The sequence below is a fragment of the Puma concolor genome, chromosome D1, assembly GCF_028749965.1.
Source record: "Puma concolor isolate L17-30 chromosome D1, mPumCon1.1.hap2, whole genome shotgun sequence".
NCBI lineage: Eukaryota > Metazoa > Chordata > Mammalia > Carnivora > Felidae > Puma > Puma concolor.
The window spans coordinates 19355523-19370477 of record NC_141676.1 but is presented as its reverse complement, the minus strand read 5'-3'; the positions used below and the strand labels follow the sequence as shown (position 1 = coordinate 19370477).

The window sequence follows — 14955 nt, the reverse complement described above, 5'->3', positions numbered from 1 at the left end:
TTTTAATTTCAATCTTTTCTCTCCCAGTTCTATTTGATGCCCAGATGACAGCTATTTTCAGGAATAGGTCACTCTCTCTCTGTCTCCTCTCTTCTCTGTCCCACAATTACTAACTGAGCACCTACTATGTGTCAGGTGCTATGCTCAAATCTGGGGATATAGCAGTGAATATGACAAGTATGGGGCCTTTCTCATGGAGGTCATAGGAGCTAGACTACAATCAAATGAACAAAGAGCAACGATCACAACTTAAATAGAAGGTGGGAGACTCTGTGGTACTGCTGGTTTCGACTAAGGTGGTGGCAGTGGGGATGAAGAGAAGAGGATGAACTTGAGGCATGATTTTGAAGGTGAACCGATAAAACTTGCATTTCTACTTTAGAGGTAAGGGTAAGAATCGAGAGTGACTCCCAGGTTCATGGCTTGAGCAGTTGGTGGGTAGCTCCTCGGAGGAGGAGGAGCAGGGACTTTTGCATTTGATTGTGGTCTTGTTGAAGGAGGATTCATAAATGGAGTTAAGAGTTCTTCTTCTACATGCTAGGTTGAAGAAGCCTGAGACTTCCAGTGGGAAGTAGGCCATTGGCTGTATAGGTCTGTGGTTCAGATGACAGGCCTGTGCTGGAGATGTCATCTGGAAATTGTCAGAATAACAACAGGAAAGTGATGATGATAAATAACAAATGTGTAGTGTTGACTCTGTGCCTGGCCCTGTTCTAAGTGCTTTATAGTCAATCTTCCAGGAATCCCATGGAGTCGATACCACTATTATCCCTGTTGTACAGATGAGGTGGCTGAAGCATCCTGTTAAATCACTTAGTGTGGCTCAGACAACCGTTGAATTGAGTTAGAACTAGTAATGTAGATGATATGGAAAACTATGGAATTGCACGTCCTCATTCAGAGCAAAAGAAGAGCAGAGAGCCAAGATTGAGCTCACTGCTTTCATCGCTTTGTTTTCCAACTCAGAAGCCTTTATTTGCTCCTACTGGAACAAAAGATAAAATGTCAGTTCCTTAGCCAGACTGTCAAATCTTTACATAATCTGTGCCCAGTCTGCCCTGGTGTCTTGCTGTTCCCTGTGTGATCGCCCCATTGTGTGAGGTCATCTCTCTGCTCTCCCTTGCGCTCGCTCTCTGCCTTCTCATTAATGTGCTCCTCTCCAGGATTCAAGGGCCCACTGTAGCCTTGAAGCCTCCAGTGCAGAAACTAATCATAGTTACTGCATGTCAAGGGCTTCCTGAGAGCTCGGAAAATGAGAAACAGGTTGCGGGCCCCCACTTTGTCCTTTCTGCTCATTTGCGTTTGGTTTTATCAGCATCTTCTTGGTAAAATGATGGAAAATTTTCACATAAGTAGCTCATCGACTTACCAGGATCGGGATCACTTGAAGAATCAAAGGTCTCACTGTAGACTCAGACCACTAACTCGGAACTATATTCTGCTTTCAAGGGCCTTTTCTCCTTGACTTGGGTTGCTGAAATTAAGAATGTGTGCCTGAAGTGACGTGTGTGTCCTGAGCTTTCTGTCAAGCACTACCGTGTGGAATGGCGAAGCAGGATCAAAGAAGCCCAGCAGATCATAACTGGCCTTGCTCGGGAGCTTCCAGGCTAGGTAGAATGACGAGATGTGGGCATAAAAGGGGTCAGGCGATGGGTCCCACCAGCAGCACGGCTGGGCCGCTCCTGAGGTGAATCTGGTTCTCAGACTTGCTTATGCTGCCCAGCGTTTGAAAAGAAATTGTATTACTTGCCAAAATTTATAACTCGGGAGATTTTTCATAAAAAATCCCATTTCTCATCTTCCCTGGAAAACCCAGAAAATCAGACAACCCTGAGGCAATGGTGAGCTGGCGCTGCGGAGTGGCTACACCTGTGTGCAGGCCCGTGCTCTCCGGTTCTCCGTGGCCCCCGCTCCCCACTCCCCACTGTCTTGTGTCCTACCGCCACTCCTCATTTATGCTGCCTGCTGCTGTTTGTGACCCTTGCGGTTCAGTCCCGTGCCTTGTAATTAGAACGGGAGATATTACAGAATTCCAAAAGGAGTAGAGATCACTTCGGAGAGCACAGTGGAAGGAATAGAAGCTTTAGAGTCCGGCAGATCTAAATTCAAATACTAGCCCTGCCTGCCTCCTGTCAGTCTTCTGCCTTAGAGATGTGCTTTCCCTCTAGCTCCTTTTGCTTACGATAAAATGGGCAATATCACCTCCTTCACAGGGTTGTAATGAGCGTTAGCAATGACGTACACATAGTTCCTGACATGCCTGGCCCCTGGGCAGCATACACTGTGGTTGATCCTATCCAAAAGTATTTGGAAACTTATAAAAAGAAGCCTGGGGGAAATAAAAGCACCAAATTCCAGATAGATTAAAGAGTTAAATCTAAAAAAATGTAGACTCTTTTTTTTTTTTTTTTTTTATTAACCAAAAAGGAAATGTAGTTGTATGTTTAACTTCCCTCAGGATGAGAAAAGACTTTCTAAGCATAAAAACCATGAAGGAGAGCCAAAGAAAGGTCAGAGTTGACTCTAAAAGTTTTTGAGCTACTCTACGTTAAATATCATAAACACAGTTAAGGGACAAATAGCAAATGAGAAAAATATTTGCAGAAACTATGACAAAGGGTAAATATCTCACTATCTGTGGTTACAGATCAGTAAGAAAAATACAACATCCTGTAGAACAATGGACAAAGAACGTGAGCAGAGAGTTCACAACAGAATAAATGCAAACAGCAAATAGACATGTGAAAAAGTGTTGGACTGGGTTAGTAATTAAAGAACTCTCTGTTTGAATAATGAGTTGTCATTTTCCCCCTAAATTTTTTAGGGGAGGATAAGTATTTTCCTGATGGAATTAGAAATTTCCACAACCTTCTTAAGAAAGCATTTTGGTACAACAAATCAAACTGCTTTAAGGATCCAGTAATTCCACTTTTGACAATATATCCTTAGAAAAACACCCAGAAATGTTTTGCCCAGGATCTACTTGCAGTAGCCTGCCTCCCTCCTTCCCTCCCTTCTTTCCTTCCTTCTTTCCTTCCTTCCTTCTTTCCTTCCTTCCTCCCTTCCTTCCATCCATCCATCCATCCATCCATCCTTCTTTCCTTTCTTTCTCTCCCTTTCTTTTTCTCTTTTTTTTTTTCTTATCAGTACCGGCATATTAAAATCTCAGTGTCTAATAGTATGTTCCTTACTGCTATATTCTTAGCATTAGGCACAGTGCCTGACATAATATAGGTGGCCAAAAAATATTTGTGACTTTGAAGAAGGAAAGATATGTTCATATAAAGGAATATTATAGAACCACGTTTGCGAATACTGTACCTTTAAGATGTAAACACATGCTCACAATATAATGATAAAAATGTAAAGTGCGTAATTATATTTATACAGTGTTTCCTGGGCATTCATTGCATGAATTCTGGATAATAGGATTATGTTTTCCTGGTACTTTTCCTCAGTCATTCCCATATTTATTGATATGTGTGATAGCATATTTCAATAGCGCAAGACCACATAATCCTCTTTATAGAACTTATCAGAGAGTAGGAAGGCAGACATTGAACCGGTAATTCACAAGTGTGTCGTTTACTTCAGTGAACTTGTGTTACTCTTACAATAGGAAGAAAAACTATGCTGCTGCTGATTTTCAAGCATTGATGGTTGCTTATAATTTCTAATTAGGATGCGAAAGGAGCGATTCCGTGAAAACTCTATATAGAGCTTGTAAAATGTGAACTTAACCTTTCCAATGGAAAAAAAAATGTTGCGGTTTCCTGTCTGTTGGATAGTTAGTAATGATAGAATGGTAAATACACCCAGATTTTTTTCCCCTAAATACCATTTTTCTAAAGGAAACTAGGGGGGCTTGTGTCAGGAGGTGGAGGTGAGATTGTAGAACTTTGGGAGGGCCCAGAGACCTTGGGAATCCTAATCAAGTGTTCAGATAAACTGGCTGTGCTTGGCAAGGATGGAGGGAGAGTGTTGATCATAATTAATATAGAAGTATATATTTTTTGCTTTATCTGCTTGTGAAGTTTTGAGTGTGTGGAAAACCAAATCATCAACAACAAAACCCACCTTGTAGACTGATTATAACCCTAAACGCCTCTTTTTTTAAGTAAGCTCTGTGTCCAGTGTGGGGCTTGAACTCACAACCCTGAGTTCAAGAGTCATATACTCTACTGACTGAGCCAGCCAGCGCCTCTAAAAAGCCTCTTTTCACCAGGGTCAGGGATGGAAAATTTTATCCTATGCCATGGTTTTTTTAGGGGTGTTTTCTTTTTTTTTTTTTTTCTTTTGTCTCGAGAAAAGACCTAAGTAAATCAAAAGGGTTACAGAACCATTGTTTTGGTAACTTTACCATGCCTAATGGTCTAAACAGTCTGACTGGTGCTTCCAGTGTTGCTCATCCATTTATCAATTTGTGCCTTTATGCACTGCCGCGTGAGCTCCACTGGCCTTTTACGTGCTTCCTGACTGGAAGAAGTCTCTGCGTGTCTTGGTTAAGTTAAAGAGTGGCTCTGGGGTCTGTTGGCACTCTGGCCTCAAGAAAAGAAGAAAACATTTGTGAGCTCTGTGTTGCTTTGGTAGAACCCCTTGCCCTCTTTTCTATCTCCTTCCGCAAATTAGGAATGTGTTTTCTGAGCCAAGGGATTGGAAGGAATAAATAACAACCAGCAAAGTAATGACATTACCTCTTTCACTGGGTGCACTGGGTATCATTGTCTCTTTCAGAGACTGATTAAGAGTAGCTCCATGGGGCGCCTGGGTGGCTCAGTTGGTTGAGTGTCTGACTTCGGCTCAGGTCGTGATCTCGCGGTCCGTGAGTTCGAGCCCCGCGTCGGGCTCTGTGCTGACGGCTCAGAGCCTGGAGCCTGCTTCAGATTCTGTGTCTCCCTCTCTCTCTGCCCCTCCCCCACTCACACTCTGTCTGTCTCTCTCAAAAAGTAAACATTAAAAAAAAAAAAAAAAAAGAGAGTAACTCCATCCCCGGGACACCTGGGTGACTCAGTCGGTTAAGCAGCTGACTCTTGATGTCGGTTTGGGTCCTGATCTCACGGTCTTGAGATCAAGCCCCGTGTCAGGCTCAGTACAGACAGTGCAGAGCCTGCTTGGGATTCTCTGTCTCCCTCTCTCTCTCTCTCTCTCTCTCTGCCCCTCCACTGCTCGCACTCTCAATCTCTCAAAATAAATAAACATTAAAAAAAAAATAGTAGCTCCATCGCAAGTGAAGGATCACCCTCTTCTGCTTTTATGTACAACTAAAGGTTATATTGGAAGTAGTGTACTTAAAATCAACTTGAGGCTTTTTCTCATTTGAAAAATTCAGATCTTAGGAACATTAAGTGAAACGTGGCTCTGTTGAATATCACTTTCTATCAGTGCTGGTATTTTCCCCTTGCATCTGGAATTCTTTCTCACTTGTTACGTTTATTCCCGGTGCATGTTTCCAGGCAGAATTACAGTGTTCACCCCGTCTCTTCCATTGGCCTTGGTACTCCCTCTTCCCTAATAATGTTTTTACTGTTCTAAGAGGTCTTCGTCTCAGAATTGTCTTTGTGTCTGGCTCAGTGTCTTTCCTCTCTACTTCATTTTTCTGCCCTGTCCTTGTGTCTGTGCTTGAGTTATAGACGAAGATTCTGCTGCACTCCCTGAGTGTAGGGCACTCCTCCTGTACAGGGCAAGAGGTCTGCTCCTAGCTGTGTTGAATCTTGATTTGGCAACTGACTTTACAGCCCCAATCAAGGAGCCCTGAGCCCTCTAATCTCATGGCCGATGCACTCCCTTCTGATACCTTTTCTCCAGTAGGACATACATTTGTGGTTGGAATCCTTTTTTATAGAGAGCTGCTCAGCTTTTCTGAGATGCAGCTGGGCCACCCGAGAACAGGGTCACCTTCCCACTGCTCTCTGATTGGCTGACGGGTCAGAGGTTAATGCTTCACGCTTACTTGCTACTGAAAAAGAAAAGGTGGCAGGCACAATTAAAATCAATCACTGAAACCAAAAGTTATGTTTAAACATTGCTTTTATCTTCTGCCTGGAAAAGTTATGACTGTGCTCGACAAAGTCACTGCCAAGGGTTGGGACCTAGAACTTAAACTGTTTATGCAAGTTCATTATTGTTTTGATTTTGATTTTCCTGAAGGAAATCATTGTAAATAGTTACATTCTCTGAAGCACTCCTGCAATAATAAACATAAACACAGTATTGCAGTGAAATCAATCCTGCAATAACCTAAATGCAGTCCCTTGCATCCGAAGTGAAGCAGATGAATGGGTGGATCTGCCCAGAACGGAAGTGGAAAGATCAGGAAGGTTGGGTCTCAGCTCTTGATAAGCTCTTCGTTGCTGTGAGCACGGAAGTTGTTAAACGCACCCCTTTGTTGGCTGCGAAGGAAGAGTGACCCCCACCTGTTGGCTGTTCCGCAGGCCACTCTGTGAAGCTTCCATCAGAGGACTGGACATGAATGGACTTTGAGCTCTCTGGAAGAGAGGGGCAATGTGAATACAAGGCATTTGTATCCGAAGTGTTGTGATCTATGCTCTCAGGCTTAAATAGCCCGTCTCAGTTTGCAACACTGTTCTGGTCAAGCCAGAGCTCCCTTCTTTAAGAAAATCCTGCTGCTGACTATTCTGGAAAGAAACAAGAATGTATCTCCAAGACACCAGAGGAGCTATAGGAAGAGTTGTGACTAGTTTAACATAGGTACCAATTAATGAATTATCATAACTTCTGAAAAAGCAGTGAGAACTCATCACACCACATCTTGTTTAAAAGCCTTGTTTTCCACACTATGTCAGAACACAGAGCATGGCATAAAGCAGATGTAAGGAGTTCTCGTATGAATGACTTAATTTCTTCACAGGTCAGAATGGGCTGTTCTGCATTTTAGATGCTGATAATAATAGCTGGCACTTATACTGTACTTAATATGTGCCAGTCTCCAAGGAATTTACACGTATTCGATCGGTGGAGGCTCATAACAGCCCTGTGTGGCAGGTCCTGTCATCATCCCCATTCTACAGATGAGTAAATTAAGGTACCGACGGTGACACAGCTTGCCTAAGGCCAAACAGCTGCCAAGTGACAGAACCAGTATACGAGCCCCTATAGTCTAGCTGAGTAGAGGATTGCATTTCTTGACCATCGTCAGCTTCTGTTGCATCTTGATCACACCACAAAAAATGTAGTGCAATGAATGCTGTTTTCTAGGAAGAGAATGGAGACTACACCTATGTGGAAAGAGTGAAGATACCCTTGGATCATGGGACCTTGTTAATCATGGAAGGAGCTACACAAGCTGACTGGCAGGTGAGAACATGCAAGTGATTTGGATTCACTCCTATGGAGGCAGTGTCCTGACAGCTTGTGATTGTTAATTTCTGTAACAGATGTGGTGAAAAGCAAGGTGCTTTTATTGTGAGCGAGAGGCGGTAGAGTGATGTCATTATCAAGGAGTTTTGATGCTACTGTCAATCAGAACGGACCTGTGCGGCAGCAACATGCAGCAGAACTTTCTGTGACAGCAGAAAAGTTCTGCATCTCTTAAGTCCCCATGTAGTAGCCTCTAGACACACACGACTATTCTTCATCTCTTGAAATGTGGCTAGTGTGTGGAGGGACTTAAGTTTGAATAGCATCAGGTAGCCAGTGGCTAGCACATCACCGTGGGCCGCACAGCTCCACGGCTCAGGCCAGACTGTAAAGCAAGGTCATGTTTAAGGTGTGCAGGTTCACGTAAGAGCACTTGGCACGAGAGTGGAATCTCACGCCTGTCTTTGGTCTCAGCCGTTTACATGCTGTTTTAGGAGATTGGGGGAAATGGCAGGAAGCTGAGAGGAAGAACAGGTAGAAGAGGTGAAAGTACTTCACTGCGAGGGCGCTGGCCAATCAGAGCAATGGTGGTGGGGGAAGTGTTCTTCAAAGAAGAAAACCTTTCTCCGCAAGACTTCCAAGAGCTCATTGGTACTTACGGGGGTCGCGGGACGGGGGTCCGTCTCCTCATAAATGTGTTTATGTCAGAGTTGTCTGTGTTTCCATTTAGCATCGAGTGCCCAAAGAGTACCACTCCAGAGAACCGAGAATAAACCTGACCTTTCGGACAGTTTATCCAGACCCCAGAGGGGCGCGCTGGTGACGGGCGGTCTTTGTGAGGAGCTCTGCTGAGACTGAGCTGAGACTCCCACCCTGAAGAGACTTCCAGAGGCTGGTCCAGCTGATCTCGCGGTGCAGCTGCTTGGAGGGTGAGGGTGTGGGTTGCTTCCCAGCTTGGAGTCCTGTTAAACGACAGCTGGCCTCTCCCATTCACAGTATGCGTACTGTGGGGACAGTGCTCCCTGCTCACATCCTGAAATCGTACACGATATGTTCTTTAGGCAAATTAAAAACCGCTGTGGCTGTGCTCACGAGTGATTTTGTCCGTAAGCAGTTTTTCTCTTGCCCTCCCTGCTTCACTGGAAGAAACGTGAATGTGCTTTGCCTCCAGGGTAAATCCGCACGTGTTCATTCCTTGTGACTTGGTGAAATAGAGCCACAAATATGTGTCAGCGACTCCGGAGCCCCCGCAGGCCCACAGCTGTTGAGACCCAAGCAGAGGTGGCTTCTCAGAGCTTTGTGGAAGGCTGCCCTGACTCCTCAGCATCTTGGCTTGTGTGCTTTTGTCATGGAAAGCTGCCTGCTCTGGGAGCACTCTATTTAATTGAGTCTCTTTCCTGGGACACAGACAGGTTACCGGCCTCTGAACGAAGAGTGGAGGCCATGTTCTCTCGCCCAGCCATCTTCAGGCAGCCGCCTGGGTACTTGTCACATGAGAGAAAACTGTCCCTCAAAGGCGGAAGTAGGTGAGTGATGTCATGAGAAATTTAGGCTGAAGAACAGCAAATGTCCTGCTGGTGACAGCTGTCCCACATAGATGAATTTCCCCTAGAGAATAACTTGAGTCATTTGAAGCCAGATAGAAGCGGGAGCCGTCCTACAGGGATAGACTCAGTTACCTAATAGTTGTCTTTACTTTGAGTTCCAGGGGCCCTATGATGAAAATTTTCTTCTGACTCAGTGCTGTCTTAGACACAAGTTCCCGAGATTCAGTGCTTAGTCCATGATGTCACCAGGTTCCCCAAACAGAACAGAGTGGCTGCCCTTTATTGCATCATAAAGTCACATGTCTTCTTGACCTGTTGACTCAGGAGCACTGTGCCAAACTGATTCCAAACCAAGATATGGAGAGATACTTGAGAGAAAGAAAATGGATGAAAACAGGGCAAGAGAATTAGAGTTTCCCTAGCTGCCTGTGGGGAAAATTTACAGAGCCTTCTTGCTTTTGATCTTGTTTCCAAGATTTATGGCCTCTGTGATTTTGGTGAAGAGCCAAAGGCTGGGCAGGCTCTTCCCCGCAACTCAGATGTAATACCGGGCCTGGCCAGGCCCTGTTCTTTGACAGTCTTTCTGGCTTCTTGCATTGGGTTTCTCCCCACCCCATTTTTTAAATGTTTCACATGTGGATGGCTTCTTTTTGTAAAAAACACTAAGTGCTTTATAAAATCTGGGCATTATAACGCGCTTTTCAGTGAGGGAAATACAAATCACTGTAAAAATAAAATAAAACCTCTGATCTCTAGTTTTTTTCTTTAAAAAAAAAATTTTTTTTTAATGTTTGTTTATTTTGGACAGAGAGAAAGAGCATGAGCAGGGGAGGGGCAGAGAGAGAGGGAGACACAGAATCTGAAGCAGGCTCCAGGCTCAGCTGTCAGCACAGAGCCCGACGCGAGGCTCAAACTCACAGACCGAGAGATGGTGACCTGAGCCGAAGTCAGACACTCAACCGACTGAGCCACCCAGGCGCCCCTCCTAGCTTTTTTCTTATTAAACAAAATCTGGCCAGGGTGGTACAGCCAGCTTTGGTTTTGAGTTTGATGCATGACATTGGGAAATTCCTCTTCCATTCCCACAAACGAAACAACTGGCAGATGGTTCCCAGCCTTACGGCATCCCTCCTAATGGGTCATGATCTCCCCTTGCGTCAGCTGCAGATTTGATCTCTTCACTCATCGCTGCCATGTCTGTCAGGGAAATGAATTCCTACTCGACAGCTGACAGCCTGGGCCACCACCTGGGCTTCTTCATCTGAGAGCAGCAGTCTTAACTTTTGTTGCTTGCTGTCCAGTGCTAGAACTGCCTTTTTTTTTTTTTTTTTTTTTTTTTTTACCACTAAGATAATGTCCCTTTTGAAATGAGAAGGTAGGTACTTGCCGTAGAGTTAAAGTACAGGGTTTAGGACTGGACGGGAATTCCAGAACCAGGCAAAGGTTGCTCAGTCACTGTACCAACTGGTTGCTGTGTTTTCCGGGCCGTAGGTCTTAACTAGGAATTAGGGGGAAAACTACTTTGCTGACATTACTTATAAAGCAAGAGGAAGCAAATGTAACAACATGGCATGAAGAAAAACAGCTTTAGTTTTTTGCTTCCCTTTTTTTGAGCTTTAATAACCTGCTAGGCACTGTCCTGGGAGCTTTTTATACATAATCCCTAATCCTCCCCACAGCCCTGCAAGAAAGACATACTATTTCCATTGTAGAGACCAGGCAGCTGAGCCCCCAAGAAGGGTTAAGTGATTTAATAGGACTTGTAAGCAGCAGAAGCAGAATTCCAACCACAGGTGAATCCTTAAACTGTGTGCTTTTTCCTGTGCCGTCATGAACTTAGGCTGAGTAGTTTACTGGGCATCCCTGGGAGCCGGAGCCTCAGGGCTTGCCCCTGCCCAGCTGGCCACCCAGCTTGCCCTGGTCCCCTGCTGGCAGAGCTGACTGCCAGGCCACCCTGTTTGTCCTCTGGCATTCCGGTACGTGAAGGCAGGCATCTGTAGCTCATCTCTCTTCACTACTAGCAGCTCCTGGTCAGAAACCGTCCTGCCAACTGGACTAATAATTGGCCATTTAACTAGGGAAGCTCTTTTTGGGGGGACAGAACCCAATTTCTGGCAATTTAGGTAAATTCTCATCCAACCTTCCTGCCAAGTGACCCAGAACAATGTTTCTTGGTCGTATCCCAGGAAACTCTCTTGAGGTAGATGCATGGTCCCTTCCACTCTTCACTCTAACCTGTGAGTCCAGCTGAGGGCTCTGAATGATGCCCAAACTCAGCATCAGGCTTCTTCATGATACTTCCCGACAGCTGTACTCCAGTCAGCAGACAGCCCAAAGAAACGGGTCAGGTTGTACACTAAAAATGTCTTGACAGGGGGCTCCGTCTGGGTGGTTCAGTCTGGGTGGTTCAGTCAATTAAGTGGCCAACTCTTGGTTTCGGCTCAGGTTGTTATCTCATGGTTTGTGAGTTCAAAGCCCTTGCTGGGCTCTGCACTGGCAGTGTGGAGCCTGCTTAAGATCCTGTCTCTCTCTCTCTCTTTCTCTCTGCCCCTCCCCTGCTCATGCTCACGCTCTCTCCCTCTCTCTCTCTCTCTCTGTGCCCCTCCCCTGCTCATGCTCTCTCTCTCTCTCTCTCTCAAAATAAATAAACTTCAAAAAATAAAAATAAAATAGAAAGATGTCTTCACAACAGGCAGCTTGCCTCAGAGCACAGAACTTGCCTCAGAACACTGTACCCCCAGCCTCAGATGGTATCCTTAGTACTGAAATCGCTATCCGCATTGTTGACTAAGCCACTAACTCAAACGGCATTGACTGTTGCTGATAAGTTCGGATCACGGCTCACAAACCTGACATTTCCTCGTGGTGCTCGCGTTCTGCGGCCTCCATGGCTGATATGACCTTGTCCTCGTGCGTGGCAGGTCTCTCTGGGCCTGGTCAGTGTGTGGCACCGTCTCCTGAACTGTGTCATGGCAAGCCCCTCAAGAGCTGAGTGGGTTCTGCACTGAGCAGAATGCCCCGGTTGGGGGACTTGAGAGAAGTCCCTGACACATGATGGGTGCCTGCCCTGCTGGGAATATTTCTTTTTTGAATTTTGGCAGCTTTTACTTGGCTGCAGATTATCTAAGACCTGCTTTGCCTTTTCTGGTCATAGTACTTGTAAACTGTTGAATCTAAAGTCTCGATGGCTTTATTTTTCTTAACAATGCCTTCGAAAAAGCCAGATGTTTCAATAGTGATGCATTCTGTTTGTTTAAATCGTAACCTCTACCTGGTTCCACCCACATGCTCTCCTCAGGAGGACTTAGTCTGCAGCTGTCCCCATCGTTCCTCCCCATTATCTCTTTGGAAAGAACTCTCACAGGAGATCCCTGTCAGTTTTGTGCTCCTGGAATCCATTCTTAAATATGGTGATTCCCGTGTCTGAGGGTCATTGGGGAAATGGCATCGATGTTTGTTTATTAGAGCAGAACACAGACTGAGGGTGCCTTTTCCAGCTGGCTTAGTTGCTACGCCCATTTAGAAGTGCCTTTCCAGCCTGTGAACAGAGCCCCATGTTGGGCTATTTTTTTAGTGTTAGAGCTGGGCGAGGAGCCCAGTGTCAGAGAGCCGTGTAGGAAAACAGGACAAGTTAGGCAGGACATTTGTAGCCTGCATCACCAGAAAGATTGCTTTCTTAGATAAGCCGACTCAGAGCCGACCAACGTATGTGTGACAGCGTTGTCATTACAGTTATGTCTGTGCTGTCACTCCCCCTCATCGTACGGGTGATGTCACACCCCCTGAACACCAGGGACGGTCCCTCTTCTTGTGGGCCTCCAGAATTTGTGGGCATGTTCAGGCAGGACCCTGGCCTCTGACCCCACTAGCTTTTAACTCTGGACACAAATTGTAAGTTTCTGAATGGGAAGGAAAGTTGAAAGGTGAAACCCAGAAGGGAGTGTGCAGACTGTATGTGTATGTGTGCGTGTATGTGTATATACTGTGTTGGGCCTACTACGTCCCTAATTCTGATTTCTTCCTAAATGCAATCCTAATGAGGTGGTGGTTTTGTTTTCTAACCGGATAGGGAAAAGTGTACCTAGAAGATTGGTCAGATCCTGATACCTGGTGTCCCAGGGTGGGCTGGAAAAGGCCTGCAGGGCTAATTGTCAGCTAGCCTTCTGTGTTGTCTTTGGGCTTCCTCCACCTCGACCCTGGCTCCAGGCATGGGGGGAAGAGCCGCAGTCAATGTCTCCTGGGGCTGGGGCTTTCTTGGTGCCTTCACCTGGAAGCACTGTAGAGATGCCAGGAGGAAGTGTGGGCCAGCATGGGGCTCTCAAGAGGGGCTGGGTGATCAGGTTGCAATTAGCCGCCTACGGCAGGAAAGGCGTGGGCAAACGCACGGTGACAAGCACCTGCCACACAGCGCCTGTGATGATCCAGATGCCCCTGGAAAGGCCATCAGGATGCACGCACCCTCCTGCTAGATGTGGCCCGAAGGTTTCCTGCTGCAGCAAGTGGCAGAGACTGTAGGGCTGCCTCACCCTGAGAAGGCATGCCCCAGGCCCTTCTGCAGGTGCTGTGATGACCAAGTTTGTCCACAACAGTGGCTCTTGTTCTGCATTTCTTGTCTGTACTTGAGAATGGGCATGGGTGGGGCCCTAGGATGGGAATCCACACCCTCCAAAAACAATTGTGGTTTGAGGGCTGTATCCTCCCTGCCTAAAGAATGTTTCTGGTATGGGTGGATGAAGGATGCCATGGGGATGGTGGGTGCTTCGCAAATTCTGGCCCAGGGGTATTCAGGCTGCAGACCACCCAGGCAGGACTCAGAAGTGTCTTCCTGTACCCTTGTTGGTTAGAGAAAACTCTCCTGGTATGTTTCCTCTGAACTTGTCTAAGGGATTAACCCCCAATTTCTTCCCTGCACCCTCTCTCTGATAGCTTTTAGTCTCCATTCACCTGCAGTGAAGGGGAAAGGAAGACAGCTAGCCTAGAGGTAGAAATCACGGGGGAGTGTGGGTGTGTGGCTTCCCTCGCACTGCCCTCCCTCTCCCCCAGTCTGCCTCTGCCTGCAGCCTCCTGCCCTGCGCTGGGTGCAGGTGGCCAGAGAGGAGAGCAAGTGAGCTCACATGCACGCCTTGCCCTCGGTCTCCCAGAGTACTCCGAGGCTGTAAGTTAGGAGCTGCTCTCCCCATTGGACAGATGAGGAAACTAAGTTGCAGAGGTGCTCATCCCAGAGGCACCCAGGGAGTGAGGCAGAACAGGCATGAAGACGACGTATCAAGTGCGTAGGCCGTTGTTCTTTCTACCACTCAGAGGTTCTGTGGCCTTCTCTGAGATTTCTAGCTAAAAGCAGCACCTGGTGACAAGAGGGAACATGGGCACAGACAGCCCAGAAAGTCACAGTGCCCGTTGGGCTCAGCCCTCCGAGGAGTGGTCCTGGCGGTGTCGGTGCCGCCCCAGCCAGGTGGCTCGATTCGTGGCAAGGATCCCTGCTGCAGCTTCAGGGAGCCTCCTCCTGCCGAAAATACTGCGAGCCGAGCTCTGCACCAAGTGCTGAGGGCAACTTCCAGTGAGACCGGCCTGGATCTGGCCTTGCAAAGGGGTGTGCCTCCACTTACAGCGCTGCCTGCAGGGGTGGGGGGAATTAGAGAGCAGCCGCGACACCCCCACTCCTGTCGCAGCCTCCACATCTGTCGGAATTGCCGCCAGAGAGCCTCCGCTTGAGTGTCACTCTCCCCTTTATAGCTGAGACGCCTTGGACCAGTCAGTGAGCCCCCAAGCCTCAGTTCCCTCAGTGGCACAGCAGACACAGAAGACCACCTCTGCCAGGTCTCGTGAGGGCCGAGATCATGAATGCAACGCTCCTGACAGTAATGTGCTCAGTAATGTAATTGTCTTAAGTAGAACGTTCAGCCCAGCCCTGACCCTGGCGTGGGGTGGCTGCCCAGTGGCCCTGTGGTCCCTCCCTTCCTCTCAGCAGGCTCCCTGGGTGCCCACACCTCTGTTGCAGTCAGCCAGGGGAGGCCCAGAGGCCCTGCTTGGGAGGAGTGGCGAAATGAAATGGTCTGTGAGCGAGGCTGAGCATATTAAGATCCAGCTGCAC

At 47.0% G+C, this 14955-nt stretch overlaps 1 protein-coding gene and 1 long non-coding RNA gene across 4 annotated transcripts in view; one reads left to right on the top strand and one right to left on the bottom strand.

Annotated features, from left to right (window-relative positions):
* Positions 1-8411, top strand: part of ALKBH3 (alkB homolog 3, alpha-ketoglutarate dependent dioxygenase) — a 33397-nt gene extending 24986 nt beyond the window's left edge. For all 3 annotated transcript variants that reach the window (XM_086677638.1, XM_086677639.1, XM_086677637.1), the window contains 2 exons: positions 7216-7314; positions 8048-8411. In XM_086677638.1, coding sequence (XP_086533764.1) covers positions 7216-7314; positions 8048-8140 — 192 coding nt within the window. In that variant the 3' untranslated portion in view covers positions 8141-8411. The remainder of the gene's footprint in view (positions 1-7215; positions 7315-8047) is intronic.
* LOC147576538 (uncharacterized) lies at positions 6010-8090 on the bottom strand. Its single transcript, XR_015240885.1, has 2 exons — positions 7977-8090; positions 6010-6485 (listed from the first exon to the last, which is right to left on the bottom strand). It is a non-coding gene; the product is annotated as an uncharacterized LOC147576538 (long non-coding RNA).
* Positions 8412-14955: the final 6544 nt, after the last annotated feature.